This window comes from Aotus nancymaae, unplaced genomic scaffold (genome assembly GCF_030222135.1).
Source record: "Aotus nancymaae isolate 86718 unplaced genomic scaffold, 86718_ANA_hifiasm-v0.15.2.pri h1tg000338l, whole genome shotgun sequence".
Taxonomy (NCBI): domain Eukaryota; kingdom Metazoa; phylum Chordata; class Mammalia; order Primates; family Aotidae; genus Aotus; species Aotus nancymaae.
In genome coordinates, this window is record NW_026988753.1 from 267,557 (window position 1) to 284,700 (window position 17,144).

A 17,144-nucleotide genomic window follows, 5' to 3' on the forward strand; every position below is an offset into this window, starting at 1 on the left:
GCATATTTTTTACTGTGACTATGGGAGGAAAAGAGGCCCACTGACATTCAGTGGGTAAGGGTTACAAATTCTAGACAGCTTGCCAAATTCAGAACAGTCCTACAAATGTGTTCCACATCCTGAATGGCTTTTGAATGCCCTATTCAACATTAATATAGATACTAAGCTGTTCATATTTAGCTTGGCCTTAGAACCTCACTCCACTTCACAAATAATCACAAATTATTTTTTGTACAATTTAAATATATATTTAATTTTCCAGAATAATAATCACCTTATCAACCAAGTGAAGAGTATACTTTGTTTTGTTTGGAAATCCATTATAGAAAATCCTACCACTGAGGCAGTATCAGCCACCTAGATCAGTCTACATTTGTAGTTCTTGAATTCAAGGCACAGGCAACTATTACCCTATGTCTTTTAATGCAGTCATGTCCAAACATTCATATATTGAAATATGTATTACTTTATTAAAAATTACTTTTATTTTATTCATTATATTATAGTTAGGGTGTGAACTGGCATTTTTCTTTAAAATATGGAAGCAGGTTGTATGTACCTATGAACTTCATCTCAGGATACTAAAGGGGTCATTACAAAGTATTTGCTATAAAAAGAGAATATGGAATGTGATAGAGCTGAGAACAGCGTTCTGCATGGTGAAATTAGATGTCTGAAAGAATACCGAATTAACTTTTGCTTACCTACTGCAAAGGAACTTTAAAAGCAATGAAACGAGTCTCAGGCATCCGCTGGCCAATTGGGAGATAGTCTTTCCACCTATTAGATACATTTTTTGTTAGCCAAATTGTATGTTAGCCTTGTCTCCTTGCACAGAATAAGACTTCTTGAAAATGGGAATCACAGCCCACATAACATGTCCTCTCTTCTGTCTGCTTTGCATTTCACCACTCCACTTATTCAACCCCACCAAGTAACGACCTATACTGTCTTTCTCTCCTGTTTCCCATCATGAAAATGGAAACACGGCAACAAAACAGCACAAAGTTATCATCAAATAAGGCCTATATAAAAAAGAGATACCCAGAATTTCTATATCCCTGATAAAACTTAGCCCAGTACCAGATACTAAAGTGCCATTAATACAAACATATTCACTGAAATAATTCAAATTCAATATTTCACTTCATGGTTTTAGTTTTCATACAACTGATGCCATCAAGTTCAATTACTACAAAACCTCAAGTTCATAGTTCAAGAGAAAACCTGCTAGAAGAGGGACTGTGAACTTCACTTAATAATGTAAGAATTACAGTGAAAAGCAGCATGAGTTAGAATTAATGGCCATGAGCGGTGGCTCACGCCTCGAGGCGGGCAGACCACCTGAGGTTGGAAGTTCAAGACCAGCTTGACCAATACAGAGAAACCCATCTCTACTAATAATACCAAAAAAAAAAAAAAAAAAATTAAGCCAGGTATGGTGGCACATGCCTGTAATCCCAGCTATTCAGGAGGCTGAGGCAGGAGAAACACTTGAACCTGGGAGGCAGAGGTTGCAGTGAGCCGAGATCGTACCATTGCACTCCAGCCTGGGCAACAAGAGCAGAACTCTGCCTCAAAAAAAAAAAAAAAAAAAAAAAATTAACTAGGGTTAATTCTGTATATTTGAAGCACAGAAAGGGAGGACAAGCAAGAGTGGCAAGAGATGGGGCTGGAGAAGGAGAGGGGATCCCAGATCATGCACAGCCTCATACTATAGACAAAAAGGAGTTCATTTTTACTCTTAAAAAAATTTTTTTTTAAATTTTATTTATTGATTTTGAGACAGAGTCCCACTCTGTTGCCTGGCTGGAGTGCAGTGGCACGATCTCTGCTCACTACAACCTCCACCTCCTAGTTTAAGCCATTCTTGTGCCTCAGCATCCCAAGTAGCTAGGATTACAGGCACCCGCCACCACGCTTAGCTAATTTTTTTAATTTTTAGTAGAGGCAAGGTTTCTCCATGTTGGCTAAGCTGGTCTTGAATTCCTGACCTCAACTGATCAAGCCCACCTCAGCCTCCCAAAGTGTGGGGATTACAGGTGTGAGCCACCATGCCCAGCCCTTTTTTACTCTTAAAACAATGTTAAGAGCAATGCTTATGAGCAATTTTCCAATTCCAATTCTAATTCAATTTTTAGTAATTACCTGTTAAAAAGATTTCTTCTTGGCCAGGTGCAGTGGCTCATGCCTGTATTCCCAGAATTTTGGAAGGCAGAGGCAGGTGAATTGCTTAAGACCAGGAGTTCAAGAACAGCCTAGGCAACATGGCGAAACCCTACCTCTACAAAAAAAAAAAAAAATAGAAAATATAAAAATTAGCTGAGCATGGTGGTGCATGCCTGTAGTCTCAGCTACCAGGAAGGCTGAGGTGGAAGAACTGAATGAGACTGGGAGGCTGAGTTGCAGTGAGCTGTGATTGTGCCACTGCACTCTAGCTTTGGTGACACAGCAAGACCCTGTCTCAAAAAAAAAAAAAAAAAAGATTTGTTGTTGTTGTTGTTGTTGTGAAGAACAGTTTGGGCCAGGTGCGGCGGCTCACACTTGCAATGTCAGCACTTTGGGAGGCCCACAGGAGCAGATCACCTGAGGTCAGGAGTTACAGACAAGCCTGACCCACATGGTGAAACCCCGTCTCCACTAAAAATACAAAAAAGTTAGCTGGGTGTGGTGGCAGACACCTATTATCCCATCAACTTGGGAGTCTGAGGTAGGAGAATTGCTTGAACTGGGGAGGTGGAGCTTGGGGTGAGCCGAGATCAGGCCATTGCACTCCAGCCTGAGGGACAAGAGCAAAACTCTGTCTCAAAACAAAAAAAACCCAAAAAACAAAAAACCCCACAACGGACTGGAAGAAAAAAAACAGGCGATGCAGTAATTAGAACCCAATTGCAATAGGTCAGGCAAGACCTCTATTGGGGGCTGACAGAAGGTGACAGTCAAAAGATAGGACATAATATAAAGAGGATTTATTGAGGTATGAAATGGTGGAGGATGGTCTCAAGGAGTAAAAACAGTTCACTGCACATACGTGCAAAGTCTCAAAATTAATCATTTGTACGTATAAAGGAACAACTCTCCAATGAGGACTATTAGGACCTAACAGCGTATGCTCTTCGTGATTTCTGCAAACAATACAAACCAACTTTCCATGTGTGATCTCAGGGCGCTACTACTGGCTTCCTAACTCAAATCATTACACTTTCCATGCCAAGTAACAAGGAATTGAGGAGGTTCTATTTTGGGAATTAAGGAGTGTCCCCAAAAGTAACAGTCCCGCCTTAAAGCAATCCTTTCGTATTTTACCTAAGAGCAATGGCCAGAACCTCGCTTTTACAAGAATAAGGAGAAATCACAGGACATCACAGACATTGCCCCTTTCAGCTACAGTGGCTGGCGAAGAGGGTCAAAGCCTCAAAGCAAGGGGCAGACAAGCCAAGCTTGTGAGACGCAGAGACCATAAAAGGTGAAGCCCACACCCAGAAGCCATGAGCTGGAAAGGCCATGCCAAGGGACCGAGACATATTACCTTTCAGGGATGTGGTTTCCGCTCTTCTTCTTGGACAAGGAGCATCCAGGAAAGGAGCTTCCACTGCGGGGATGATACCATTGGCTCATGTGGGCCCCAAGAAGCCACCCACCCAATAAGTCGGCCAAAATCGCCAGTCTAGCACCCTCAGTGCCAGGATAAGACCCTAGACCAAAAGAGACTTGGAAGCCATCCACGCAGTGCTCCGGCATCTCGCTATTAGGCATGTTGGTCATGATGACATAATCACACAGGCTTACTAAGAGGCTTGATTTGTACTCAAGACTTTGGTGGCTTCAGCGCCCTCTTTAGCCAGAGGCTGGTAGCACAGGCCAATGAGGTCATGTATGCACCCTTCAGAATTCAAACAGTGTTAACAGTGTGGCACAGGGAAGTCCCTCTGTCCCTGCCCCGTACCTCCTCCAAGCACCCCTCCCTGTCCTTGTGTGTTCTTCTAGATATTTACAAGTGCTTACACTTACATTTTGCATATTGTGTATATTTACTTTCACATATATGTATGTCCTCTATTTTTATACAAAAGGAGCAACTAAACATTCTGTAATTTATCTCAAACACTGATTTTCCCAGTCAATTTATGCATACTTACATTCTATTTTTTAGTGGCTATAGGGAATTTATTGGATTATGAGTAACATAATTAAAATGCCGTAATGTATTCAGCCAGTTCAATGTTAATGGACCTTTTGTTGTTTTCAGGTTCTTTTGAAATCTTGTTACAGACAATGCTGCAATGTGAACATCCTTATACACATATACAGCTATATCTAAATTCCTAGTAGAATGTCTAGAATGAAATGCATACAAACTTAAAATTTTGAAAGATACTTTCTAATTACCCTTGAAAAATAATATACAAACATCTGTTCCCATCACAGCCAAACTTCTATTGGGTTCTATAACATAGCAGGTATCATGCTAGAAGTGGACAGAATGTATTTAGGTTTCAGCAAGTACCAAAAACAACTGAGAGTGGAGCTCAAGTCCAAGGTTTCCACACAGTCTCAAGCATAAAGATCTGTACCTGTTAGAAAAACGTTGAATTCTGCTACAAGTGGAACAGCAAAGGACAGCATGTCGTATAGCAGCTCTGAAAATAGAATAGTAAATTCCAGATTAAACTGTAAGGAATTAGGATTACTGATTTTTAAAAGTAAATTTTACCTTTTAGTTTCTATTTTATGGAAGTATCTAACATATATTTTTAGTAATCTTTGCAACCATTTTAGAGTTGGCTGAACCGAGGATCAGAAAGGTCAGAGTTATTGAATAAATGAATGTTTATACAGCTAGGCCACTAGCTTTATTAACACTTTTGAGACAGCAATATTCCAACCAGTTTTAAATAAATAAACATTTACAATTCTGAAAATTTCCACATCATTAAAAATGTCAATATTCATAAATTGTTAACTGGAGAAAGAAAAAGACATGTTAGCTGAACACAGCAAACTTACCACAGTGCCTTTTTCACAGATCCCTCTTTGATTTCCTCTGCAAACCTATCAGGCCAAGACAGTTCATGATGTTTCAAAATAAACAACCATTACAAGAAAAACATGCAGTATGTCTTACAATGTTGTATTCCTTAAAAATATGACAAGGAAAAAACATGTAGAAAACCAGGACATTCAAAAGCAATCTAAAGGCCGGGCATGGTAGCTCACACATATAATCCCAGCACTTTGGGAGGCTGAGGTGGGCAGATCACCTGAGGTCATGAGTTTGAGACCAGTCTGGTCAACATGGTGAAACCCTATCTCTACTAAAAATACAAAAATTAGTCAGGCATGGTGGCAGGCGCCTGTAATCCCAGCTACTCAGGAGGCTGAGGCAGGAGAATCACTTGAACCCAGGAGGTACAGGCTCCAGTGAGCAGAGATCATGCCACTGCACTCCAGCCTGGGAGACAAGCATGAAACGCTGTCTCAAAAATAAATAAATAAATAAAAATAAAAAAATTAAAGCAATCTACATTCTATAGACATACTAATGAATGACATAAATGAAGCAATATGACACAAAACAAAATGGAAAAATACATTATGATTATTTTCTTCAGTGTACAAAAGTTATGGAAGTTTCTGGACTATCTAGCTACATAAAAAATACTGAATTGTCTGTTCTGTTAATACAAAATAAGTGTGTGTAATTGGTTCTCACAGAAACCAAAAAATCCACACAAATCTCTTTGTTCCCTCACCTGGCCTCTTTCCTATTCTCCACTAAATTCAACTCTTCATTTTGCCTGGCCCTTGCACCCAAGCATGGCCAACAGGGAATTCTAAAGCCCAAGATTGCATAGTGTCTGTTTGCAAGGGAGAGGAGGCTGTAAGTAACTGCCACATTGGATCCCCTCATGTGAGAAGAAAGAAAGTACCCTGAATGCCTCTCCCATACAAAAGAGCAGGATGGCGGGATGTCTGTGTGGCCCAAGGAGCCAGAGGTAGCAAACTATAGGCAAAAGAATTGTGAATAAAGGCTAGAAGAGAGAAGGTCTGCAGTCAGTCTTGTCTTCTACCTCTCTGGTGTTTGCTTCTCATGAGCAGAGTCCATTTTCCAAATGCCACAACACTGAAAAGAATACGCCTGCTCTGGAAGTTGACAGGAAGTCATATCCACGAGTGTAAAAATGCAAGATCAAGGCTTGGCCCAGAAACAATGCCTAAAATCAAGGGGAAAAAAGAAGAGCAGAAGAGAGATCCAAGTCCAACCTGGCCCAGCCTGGGCCAGCCCAAGGAAAGTAGGATTCAAGGAGAAGAAATTAAAAGAGAGGAGCTTTGGACCACATCATTTCCTACAAGGGGCAGTCAACGAAGTTAGCTCTTCAGCCAAGGTACAAAAGAGGGCTCTTTAATCTCTTCGTTTGGCCCTTAAAAGCAGCAGTAAATTCATTAATCAGATTCACTGAAATGCTTTTAGAACAACTGTAATTGCTCAGCTTAGATGTCCCTTTCCTTTCTCCACGGGGATACTGTGCATGTACTATACAATTAAAAATGTTTAATATTATGTACTATGAAATATGACATATAAGATACAAATATTAGTCAATGATATTAGTGAACATGTATAAGAAACACTGAGATGAACACTGTTTCAGCTTTCCTACCACCTCTGCCAGCCAATCCCATCTTCTTGGGAACCTGGCCTCCCTATTGGCTATCGCACACCTTTCAACTGCCTGCTTTGTGACATCATTCTCTCACCAAGCCTATCACCACCCGGTAGAATCTTGGGGTAGCCTATAAATTTGCATCATCGCAGGTGGCCAGTGACCAGTGTGATCAGTAGCCTTCATACTGGACACATGCACTCTTTGGCTTCAGCCACCCAGACATCCACTAGGATTGTCTCTTCATCCCTTGCATCTACAGTTGATGTTTCTTCTTCTCTGACCATGTCAGGTAAAGAGAGAAATTTTCTTGACAGTTTTTCATTCGACTTCTTTCCCCCTAACTTTAGATTTCTTTACCCCTATAGTCCCCAAAAAGCTTGGAATAACAGGGAATGTATTCAAGTAGAAATCTAGAGACCTCATTTCAGTTTTGGCTTTGACATTTACTAGCTGTGTGACTTTAGAGGACTCTTTTATTCTCTCACAAAATCTATTTCCTTATCTGTTACATTAGGATAATAGATTGGTTATTCCCTCTGGCCCCTTTCTTTTCTAATGCTGAGTCTTAAAGGGCACATGTACAGAAAATGAAATCAGACACTTTTTGAGGGTGTTTGTTTCAACAGAAACAGAGAGAAAACCTAAGTGGTGTAGAAAACTAGCAACATATTCTGTGGTGGTTCATGTGTAATAGTTTCCCTTCACTAATATTTCAACTTCACTATTTTAAATTTAGTGATGTTTTACATATTCAGCCAGGCACAGTGGCTCACACCTGTAATCTCAGCACTTTGGGAGGCCATCTCCCTCAATAATATTTCAACTTTACTATTTTATATTTAGTGATGTGTAGTGATGATTTTAATATTCAGCTGGGCATGGTAGCTCCCACCTGTAATCTCAGTGCTTTGGGAGGCCGAGATGGGAGAATCACTTGAGCCTAGGAGTTCGAGACCAGTCTGGGCAACATGGCAAGACCCCGTCTCTACAAATTAAAAAAAAAAAATTGGCCAGGTGTGGAGGCATGCCAGGTACTCAGAAGGCTGAGGTGGGAGGATGAGTTAACTGTTTGAGCCCAGGAGGTTGAGGCTGCAGTGAGCCATGTTCACACCACTGGACTTCAGCCTGTGTGACAAGGCCAGACTCTGTCTCAAACAAATAAACAAACAAACAAAAGTAATATTCACGCTCTGGAGATTCCTCTCTGAACTAGATGGAAAGAGAAAATGAAGAGTACTGGGTTATAAGGAGGCAGATATTCTAGGGTAAGGAATTTGGGATTTTAAATGAAAGCAGAAAGACCGGGTCACCTACACTTACCCTTGGGATATGCTCTGGAGAATTACACAATGATTTCAAGAGAAAACACTATACTTTAAATTTTAGAAGAAAAGCAGAAAGACAACAGAGTGAAATCTATTCAGAATAGGGCAAAATGAAGTTGGTTCTAGCAAACGCTTAGATCAATAAACTAGGAAGGAAACAGGCTAGAATAGAGTATCCCTAGAAAAAGCAGCTTATCAGAAGTCACATTCAGCTGTTTTTTTCTGTTGCCCTTTTCAACATAGATGACACTTGACAGTTTTTAATATAAACATTTTAGAAATGTGTTTTAGAAATGATGCTTCCAGGCTGAGCACGGTGGCTCACCTTGTAATTCCAGTATTTTGGGAGGCCGAGGCAGGCAGATCACTTGATGTCAGGAGTTCGAGACCAGCCTGGCAAACATGGTGAAACACTGTCTCTATTAAAAATACAAAAAATTAGCCATGTGCAGTGGTGGGCACCTATAATCCCAGCTACTCGGGAGGCTGAGGCATGAGAATTGCTGGAGCCCAGGAGGCAGAGGTTGCAGTTAGCCGAGGTCAAGTCACTGCACTCCAGCCTTGATGACAGAGTCTTACTCTGTCAAAAAAGAAACAAACAAACACACACACACACAACCATTTCTTCTGAAACCATCAGGTAGTATTTTGACTTAGGATAAAAAGCCAGGCTTGAAGAGGGCAAAGAACGACGCTTCAGATTTACCAATGGCCTGGGTTAAAGGTAAATGCTAGGAAATGTCACATGACTTGTAGAAGCAAAATGTGACAGTAAGGATTATAAAAGTAATAGCTGTACTATATACTCATAGGCCAAAATTGCCATATTAAAAGTTCTATTTCTCCTGGTTTCTGGTCTACGCTCAGAGAAAGGAGTCCTGGCAAAGAAGTCATGGTAATGATATTAACATCATGGTAAAACTTAAACAGGTCAATCTGACCTCTCTTAGCCTCAGTTACTCATAAAATGAAAATGTTAGAACTTCTCTAAGGACCTCACAGTTCTAAAATGCTCCAATCCTAGGAAGTAGTTATGAGTCAACACTCGTCCAGATTCAAGGGAAAGATAGGCAAGGGAGAAGGTTGCTTCTAGCCTAGGAAATAACGTACGAACTCAGACCACTTGGGTCTTCTGCACATCTGTGCCCATACTGGACACAAAGGCAGTTCATCGGAAGAGGACCAAGCTGCTTCAGCACTCATGGTCGTCATAAAGTGTTTGACTTTGGTATCTTAGTGAGTATCAGTATTAGAGGCTTCCTGATGGCAACAACCTTAAGATAATGCTGTTCTTCAAATAATATGAAATTTTCTCAATCTCACCAGTTTGTTCATCTCTCTCTTCTTTCCTACAGAAGATTTCCAAAATGCTTGTTTACTTGGAACTGCAAATTCTCTGCAGCTCTCTCTTCCTGTGGTGAGCAATGCGGCTTCCTTAACAGGAAACATCTCCAACTTCTCCAGAACCTCTGCTCCAGCTGTTAGCTCAGCATGGCTACTGCCATCAGTCTCTGGCACCTCTTTCCAGCCACTCACGGGCAGTGCCTACCTTTACCAACATTCTGGCACAACTATGTTGTCTGGGGTTAGTGGCCAGAGCCATAGCTCTACTTTAGCTGCCTCTTACCCAGGCGTTTTTGAGTGGGACATTACAGTAAGCACAGCAAAGAAGTCATCCTCACTCAGGGACTTCACTGTGACTGCCATTGACCAGAACACAGCTGTCTCTTCCATGTCTATGACAGCCCAGCATGATAAAACTTCAGATGCCAATATTATAGTCCCTCTGTATCCAACACTATCTGCCAGCCTTGTTCAGGGGACACAATCTCAAATTCCTAATCAGCAGGGCCATAGCCTGTTACTTCCCTACGAGAAAGAAAGCCAGGTCTACTATTATAATCCAGGCACACTGGGGCCTCAACTATCTGGAGAACTTAGCCCCTTGCTGCAATCCTATGGCTCTGTGTCATATACAGGAAATAGGGCCTCTGCCCATCAACCAGAAATGGTGATGGTGCTAAAGAAGGTTCAGCCCACAAATGTTCTACCAACAGTCTCCACTTCTGCGATGTTTCACTCTGTGTCTGCTCAACCCATCACAGAAACCAGTTTTCAAGGTGAGTACAATCAACAAGAAAGGAGAACAATAAATACAGCACTGAAAGGGAGGGTCAAATCTATAGCCGAGTGGTAAGTCCACGGATAGGCAGAATTTAAGTCCTGAGACTTCAACCACTATTTTTGGGCACTGCTCTCCATTTTCAGAGTCTATCTAAGAACACCTTCCAAGGGGGAAAGTGGAACAATATAATGGCCATATATGCCATATTTAAGAGAGTCGCAAGAGATACCACACTTTTTAGGGCCCTGGCCGATCAGTTCCCCTGCACCAGACACTGTAACTTCCTTCTTTAATCTATTACTTTAGTCTCCTTGGAAGGCACTCCAGAAGTCTTATCTTGGCAGTGACCTTCTGATTTTCCTTAACTTACAGTAGGATTTAAGACCTTTTGTGCAGAGATCCTCTCCAAAACAAACAGGTTCAGAGTCTGTGCTTGCTTATGTATTTCATGAGGAAGGGCTCCACTCTCTTCCCAAGTCCATGGTGTAAAGGGTTACCCTATATGAGAATGTGAGGCTTTATAAAACATCGCCTATTTAAAAATCACTTTCACTTTTTATTTGGCTTACAACAACCCTATGAAATTCAAAGAAAGCCAAGAAACAATCATACCAAATGATAACCAGTAAGAGAAAATTCACTGCCTATCCCCGAATACAGGGTCTTGTCCATGGTCTTGAAGAAGAGCTAGTAGAAATGCCTTACCCATGTTAGAAAGATAACTGATTGCTGCATTGGTGTGTAGGGGGAGCATCACACTTACCAGAGATTGACTTCTTCCTCGATTCCTTTGTAGTGATGGAAACTTCCCTGGGGATGGATACTTCCCTGGGATTGCAATCTCCAAGCCAGACATTTTGTCTGGCACAAACTTCAGAATTCTCCAAGTCCTGCAGTAGCAGAAATACCCAGTTATTACTTGAGAGTAATCCATCACCTGAGCTTGGGGACATTTCAATGATAGCTCCAGTCCAGGGTCCAACTAATCTCTTGACAGTGTTTCCAGCTCCAAGCCAGGACAAAACCAAGAATAAGGATTTGGATGAGATTAAAACCAAGCTTTCAAAGCCTCTAGATGCCTACCAGTTCCCAACAGAAAATCAAGATCCTTCACTGCTTCCTTTAGAAATCCCTGATACACACCAGCTTCTGTCCTGCATTGATCCTCTTGGCCAAGAGGAGCAGCCTGGTTCCGAAAATGCCAGTCTGAGAAAGAACAGCCTGAGTCTTGAGGGCCAAGGGATACTTGAAAATGGGATTGAGTCTAGCAGTGATCCTGCAGACATCACTGCATTGGTAGAGGATACTCACCTCCCCTCGATCTTCAGTTCCTTACAAGATCTTGACCAACCCCAAAGTCCCTCCATCTTCAGTTCCTTACAAGATCTTGACCAACCCAAAAGTCCCTCAGCAAAGAAAGCCAAAGATCCCAGTGCCATCAAGGTAAATCAGGTGCAGGAAAACTCAAGTGTCAGAAAGGGCCACTCTGATGAAGTCAGGAAGAACAAGCATAAAGTTGCCGAGCCTATCCAGGGTGCTCCCAAGGCCAAAATCCAGCCAAAGAACCCAGAGAGCCTATTAGAGGGAGAAGTGGCTGTTTGCAGTGCCACCGCCAGTGACAGCACTTCTGTGAACAAGGGCAAGCATTCTAGCAACAAACCTCACAAAGCCGCATCCAGCAGGAGCAGCACAACTAAGAGGCATGGGAAGGAGAAGACCAAAAGGAGCAGAGAGAACAGCTCCAAGAAATCTGAAGGCAGTAAGGAGTCAGGGACCAAAGTCGAGGTAGAAGAGAAGCAAGCCATTCCCAATAGAAAGCGCAAGAAAAATCAACCTGAGCTTAGCCAAGAGACCTTGAAAAAGCCACGAAGCTCCCTAGGCATGCGCATGCTAGAGTCTGTGCAAGTTTTCCATGCACTGGGGAAAAAGACCGACAAGAAAACTGAATTCTCTTCCTCCCGGACTCTGGGAAGCTCAAGCAACACCCAGAACCCCCGGCCATTCTCAGCTTTCCAACCATGGCTGGATGCCCAACGTGAGGGGAAAGGCCTTGGAGAAAACTCAACTCAAGGCAAAGAAACTGGATGTAGTGCTGAAAAAGAGTGTCTGTCTCCATCCCAGTATGAGATGCCACCACCTGAGAAGATCAAGTTGGTACCTTTGCCCTTTCTGACCCTGGACAAACCTCAAGCTCGACCTGTTTCTCGGCGGCCACACCCTCCGGCCTCACATAGGCCTGCTGTGGCTTGCCCTGCTCGACCTGGTTCTACTAACTCAGCTCAGTCGACTGCAGTCGATCCATTCCAACCAGCTTCTACCAACACATCTTTGACAGGTCCTGCCAGACAAGCTCAGCCAATTTCGACCAATGCAACCCAACCCAGTTCAGCCAACCCTAACCAGCCTCCTACTGCCTCTCGGTCTGCTGCTTCCAGGCCAGCACCCTACAAAACATCATCTTGCTCTTCTCCCCAGCGGGAGCCTGTTTCCACTGCTGTGACCAATCTCCAGTCACTGCCCAGGCCTCAGAATCAATTTCTAATCCAAGACTTCAGCTTACAACGCAGGCCGTGGAGGGCACCTGACATTTCTGGGCCAGTAGTGTCAACGCCCATCACAAAAGAGCAAAGGCCAGAGCGTGAGGCCATGAAGAGGAAGGCTCAGCAAGAGCGTGAGAATGCTGCCAAATACACCTCTTTGGGGAAACTGCAGTTCTTCATCCAAAGGGAAAAAGATATGGAAATTTCTCAATACTACAGCTACAGAATCTAAGAGCTGCTGAGACTGTTGGCTTTACTTTGGATACCAGCTGGTTTTCCAAATAAATAGATACTAATTTATTCATTCCAATAATATATTTTTAAAACTTAATAAAGAAATCTAATAGAATTAATAGATAAGTAATAAAGAGGCTTTTGAGCTTTGAGATGCTGTTGACTGTGGGTTTTCTTTTTGGGGGTTGTATCAAAGGCTGCCTTAGAAGGAATTATGGCTGTGCACGGTGGCTCATGCCTGTAATCCCAGCACTTTGGGAGACCAAGGTGGGTGGATCACCTGAGGTCAGGAGTTGGAGACCAGCCTGGCCAACATGGCAAAACCCATCTCTACTAAAAATACAAAATACTGGCTGGTTGTGGTGGTGGCTTCCTGTAATCCCAGCTTCTCGAGAGGCTGAGGCAGGAGAATTGCTTCAATCTGGGAGGTGGAGGTTGCAGTGAACCAAGATCACACCACTACATTCCAGCCTGAACAACAGTGCAAAACTCCATCTCAGAAAAATAAAATAAAATAAAATAAAAACAAGAAGAAACTAAAAGATGGATGGTAGGAGAATAGACAGAAGAACTGAGGAAAGAGGAAGGAACGTGGTCCAGGACTAAGAAGGTCAAAAGGGGAGAGATTTCATGGGCTTATACAAAGAATCAGAAATGGGGGAAATGGCAGAAGTAAGATGCAGAATCTGAGGTTAGGACTAAAGGAATAAAATTTGGATAGAAGTTGAAGATGGCAGAAGATAAGGCTGAGTAGACCAAAAGAAATGTACAAAATCTCCCATGGATGATAGCCTTATGTCTCCTGGCCTATCAGGTGTTTTAGAAAATAAGATTCAGGACTCATCTCCAACAGGTTTGGGTTACCTTATACATACATGATCACAGTTGGGAAAGGTCAGTACAAAATGGGAATCTACCACCAGGCAAATGGCAAGGGCTCACAGTTCTAGGTACAGCTGATAACCTGGGGCCTAGCCAAGCGAACTGCAGCAGCTTGAAGCTGACCCAGAAAAGACCCTGAAGTATACATCACCATTGACTCAACACCTATGCACGGGCCAGTGAGACGCACTACTTCAGTTCCCCTTCACAACACACAAGACCAGTAACACTGTGCCACCTTCCTAGTGAGGTTCAGCAATGGGCTTGGGTCACACTGCATGCAAGCAGGTAAGGCCTGTTGGTCTCCGAAGTCCTCAGCGTTTGCACACGCCTGCAGGCAGCCAAGCTGGCTTTCAGACCACAGCATCCGGAGGTTACAGGCAGAGGAACCGAAGCTTCCAGAGGGACTTATCTATTGAGGCCCGCCAGGTCCTCCTCCATCCATTCCAGCACGTGCAACCTTCTCGGCCATCACCATTAACTGAAGTATCCGAGAAAAAACGGCTTGGAGCGTCCATTTTCACAGGATGAGTGGTGGGCGCGAGTGCGCCCTGGGTCGCCCTCTAAAAGCTGCAAGACGCAGGTGCCCAACTGTCCCGAGACACTTCTTGGAGGGAGGGGACCCCGCCTCGAGGCACAGTGATAACCAGAAAGGGTTGGGGGCGGTAGGAGAGGGCAGGAGAGGAACGGGTGGGGGAAGGGAAGATGAGGCCAGTGGATGGTCACCGTGAGAAAATCAGTACTTTACTTTTTAAAAATTAGTTTGTGATACATAATTCACCTAATATAAAATTCACTGTTCAACATCATACCAATGGGCCGGGAGCGACCTGAAATCCCAGCATTTTGGGAGTCTGAGGCGTGCGGATCACTTAAGCTCAAGAGTTCGAGGCCAGTCTGGCCAACGTGGTGAAACCCCACCTTTACTAAAATAAAAAAGTAGGCAGGCATAGTGGCAGGTGCCTGTACTCAGGAGGCTGAGGCACGAGAATCGCTTGAACCCGCGAGGGGGAGTTCGCAGTGAGCCGAGATGGCACCACCGCACTCCAGCCTGGGTAACAGAGCGAGACTCAGTCTCGAAATAAAAAACAAACAAAAAAAAAACCAGAAAATTGTACAATTCAGGGGCATTTAGTATGTTACAAGGTTGTACAATCATTACAACTATCTAAGCCATTACATTTTCATCATCCCCTGCAAAAAAAAAAAAAAAAAAAAAAAAAATCCCTCTACCCATTAGCAGTCTACATATTGCAAAGGAGAATTAAGATGATATCCTTATGAAAGCTCTCATTTAATACCTTGTCAAATTAGATATTTTGAAATAATTTTGTGATACATAACCCTTACAAGCCATAAGGGATCATGTTTATCTGAGATGACTTAAATAAACAGTAAAATTCACCTTTTACTGTACAGTCTATGAGTCTGACAAATGCATAGTTTTTTTTCAGATGAAATCTCACTCTGTTTCCCAGGTCGGAGTGCTGTGGCACCCAGGCTAGAGTGCAGTAGCACAATCTCGGCTCACTGTAACCTCTGCCTCCCAGTTTCAAGCAATTCTTTTGCCTCAGCCTCCCAAATAGCTGAGACTACAGGCATGTGCCACCATGCCCGGGTAATTTTTGTATTTTTAGTAGAGATAGGGTTTCACCATATTGGCCAGGCTGGTCTCGATCTCCTGACTTCGTGATCTGCCCACCTCAGCCTCCCAAAGTGGGAATTTCAGGCATGAGCCACCACGCCCGGCTGACAAATGCATAGTTTATAACCATCACCACCACCATCACAATCAAAATATACAACAGTTCCACCACCCCCTAAAATTCCCTCCTGGCATTTTGTTCCCACCAAGCAATCCATTCCCACCAACCCCAGACTGTGGCAAATGCTGACCTATTTGCTGTCCCTGTAGTTTTGCCTTTTCTAGAATGTTGTATAAGTGGAATAATAGAATATGTAGCCTTTCAAGTGTGGCTTCTTTCATTTAGCATAATGCTTTTGAGATTCATCCATGTCACTGAGTGGATCAACAGTTCACTCCCTTTTGTTGCTGAGTATGCTGGGGGTATACCACAATTTGTTTGCCATCTACCAGGTGAAGGATATTTGGGTTATTTACCAATACTTGAATTTTGAACAAAGCTGCCATAAACATTTGCATACAGTTTTTGGAGTGAATTCTTTTTATTTCCTTGTGCTGGGAATGCTGTTGTGGGGTAAGGGTATATTTAATTTTATAAGGAACTGGCAAACTTTTGCAAAATGTCTGTAGTACATATGCAAGTTTCAAAAATGAAACTTGTAATTCTTGATCAATTGTTATGTTGGAGATAACTGACATTTCTATATTCTTAAAAGGTGTAAGTATTTGTAGGACTTCAATGTCAAATCAGTGGGAGATCTGGTACTTCCAGCAGTCGTACACATGGCTGAACAATTAAAAGCTTATGACTGCCAGATTTTTTAACATGCATCCTCAGGAATAACGTATGAGAGCCCCAGTTGCTCACATCCTCACCAGTACTCAGTGTTGTCAGTTTTTTTTTTTTATTTTAGTTGTTCCAATACAAAGATGTAGTGTCTTGTGTTTCTTAAACAGCCTTAGAGAGATAATTGATATGCAATATGCTGTATATTTTTTAAGTATACAATTAGATTCTTTTGACATACACACATCCATGCAGCCTGGCTGATGAATATATCCGATAAAGGGACACTGCAAACCCAAATGTCCTGGGCTGAATGGCACAGTTAGGAATGGGGCCAAGGTCTCTGATCCCCACCAGAGGCCAATGGCTCTATACTCCTGCCAAAATAAAATGGGGCCAAATGCAGTGGCTCATACCTATAATCCCAGTACTTTGTGGGGCCAAGGTAGGAGGATCCCTTGAGTCCAGCAGTTAGAGACCAGCAAAAGCAACAAAGTGAGACCTCGTCTCTACAAAAAATTTAAAAATTAACCAGGCGTGGTGGTGGGCTTCTGCAGTCCCAGCTGTGTGGGAGGCTGAGGCTGGAAGACTGTCTGAACCTGGGAGGTTGAGGCTGTACTCCAACCTGGGCAATGGAGAGAGACTCTGTCTCAAAAAAAAAAAAAAGATATAATGGGGAAAAGTGAAAATTCTGACTTCTTTGGAGTTATTGGATACTGAAGGCCACATGACAGTATTTCCAGGTTCCTTTAAGGGAAAAATTAAGCTGGTGACACCAGGAAGTTTGTGGATGAACTCAGTGACCCATAGTGCTTATCTGCTTGTTGGTGTGGCCCTTTGGGCCATTTCAGGTGTCAGTCACCATGGTTCCCACCACTGAGTGCTTTATAGGCATTGACATTTTAGTTGCTTGTGGCACAGAACATCACTGGCACTAG

The 17,144-nt window shown here is 42.8% G+C and overlaps 2 protein-coding genes across 4 annotated transcripts in view; one reads left to right on the forward strand and one right to left on the reverse strand.

Moving 5' to 3' along the window:
• LOC105706663 (centrosome-associated protein ALMS1-like) overlaps positions 1-17,144 on the reverse strand; it is a 103,547-nt gene that overhangs the window by 82,166 nt on the left and 4,237 nt on the right. For all 3 annotated transcript variants that reach the window (XM_064372082.1, XM_064372083.1, XM_064372081.1), the window contains exons 2-4: positions 10,882-11,008; positions 4,575-4,640; positions 705-780 (exon numbers count right to left, since the gene is read on the reverse strand). The gene's annotated coding sequence lies outside the window, so the exon portion shown is untranslated. The remainder of the gene's footprint in view (positions 1-704; positions 781-4,574; positions 4,641-10,881; positions 11,009-17,144) is intronic.
• LOC135273166 (uncharacterized protein C2orf78-like) lies at positions 6,861-12,890 on the forward strand. Its single transcript, XM_064372091.1, has 3 exons — positions 6,861-6,957; positions 9,349-10,113; positions 10,915-12,890. Exons 1-3 carry the CDS (start codon positions 6,861-6,863, stop codon positions 12,888-12,890), a joined length of 2,838 nt encoding a protein of 945 aa, XP_064228161.1.

Bases quoted from the DNA above. Each gene is read 5' to 3' on its own strand.
- LOC135273166 (XM_064372091.1), top strand. From the start codon at position 6,861: ATGCACTCTTTGGCTTCAGCCACCCAGACATCCACTAGGATTGTCTCT. The intron at 6,958-9,348 runs GTAAAGAGAGAA...TCTTTCCTACAG, and splicing joins TTCTTCTCTGACCATGTCAG to AAGATTTCCAAAATGCTTGT. The intron at 10,114-10,914 runs GTGAGTACAATC...ATTCCTTTGTAG, and splicing joins CACAGAAACCAGTTTTCAAG to TGATGGAAACTTCCCTGGGG.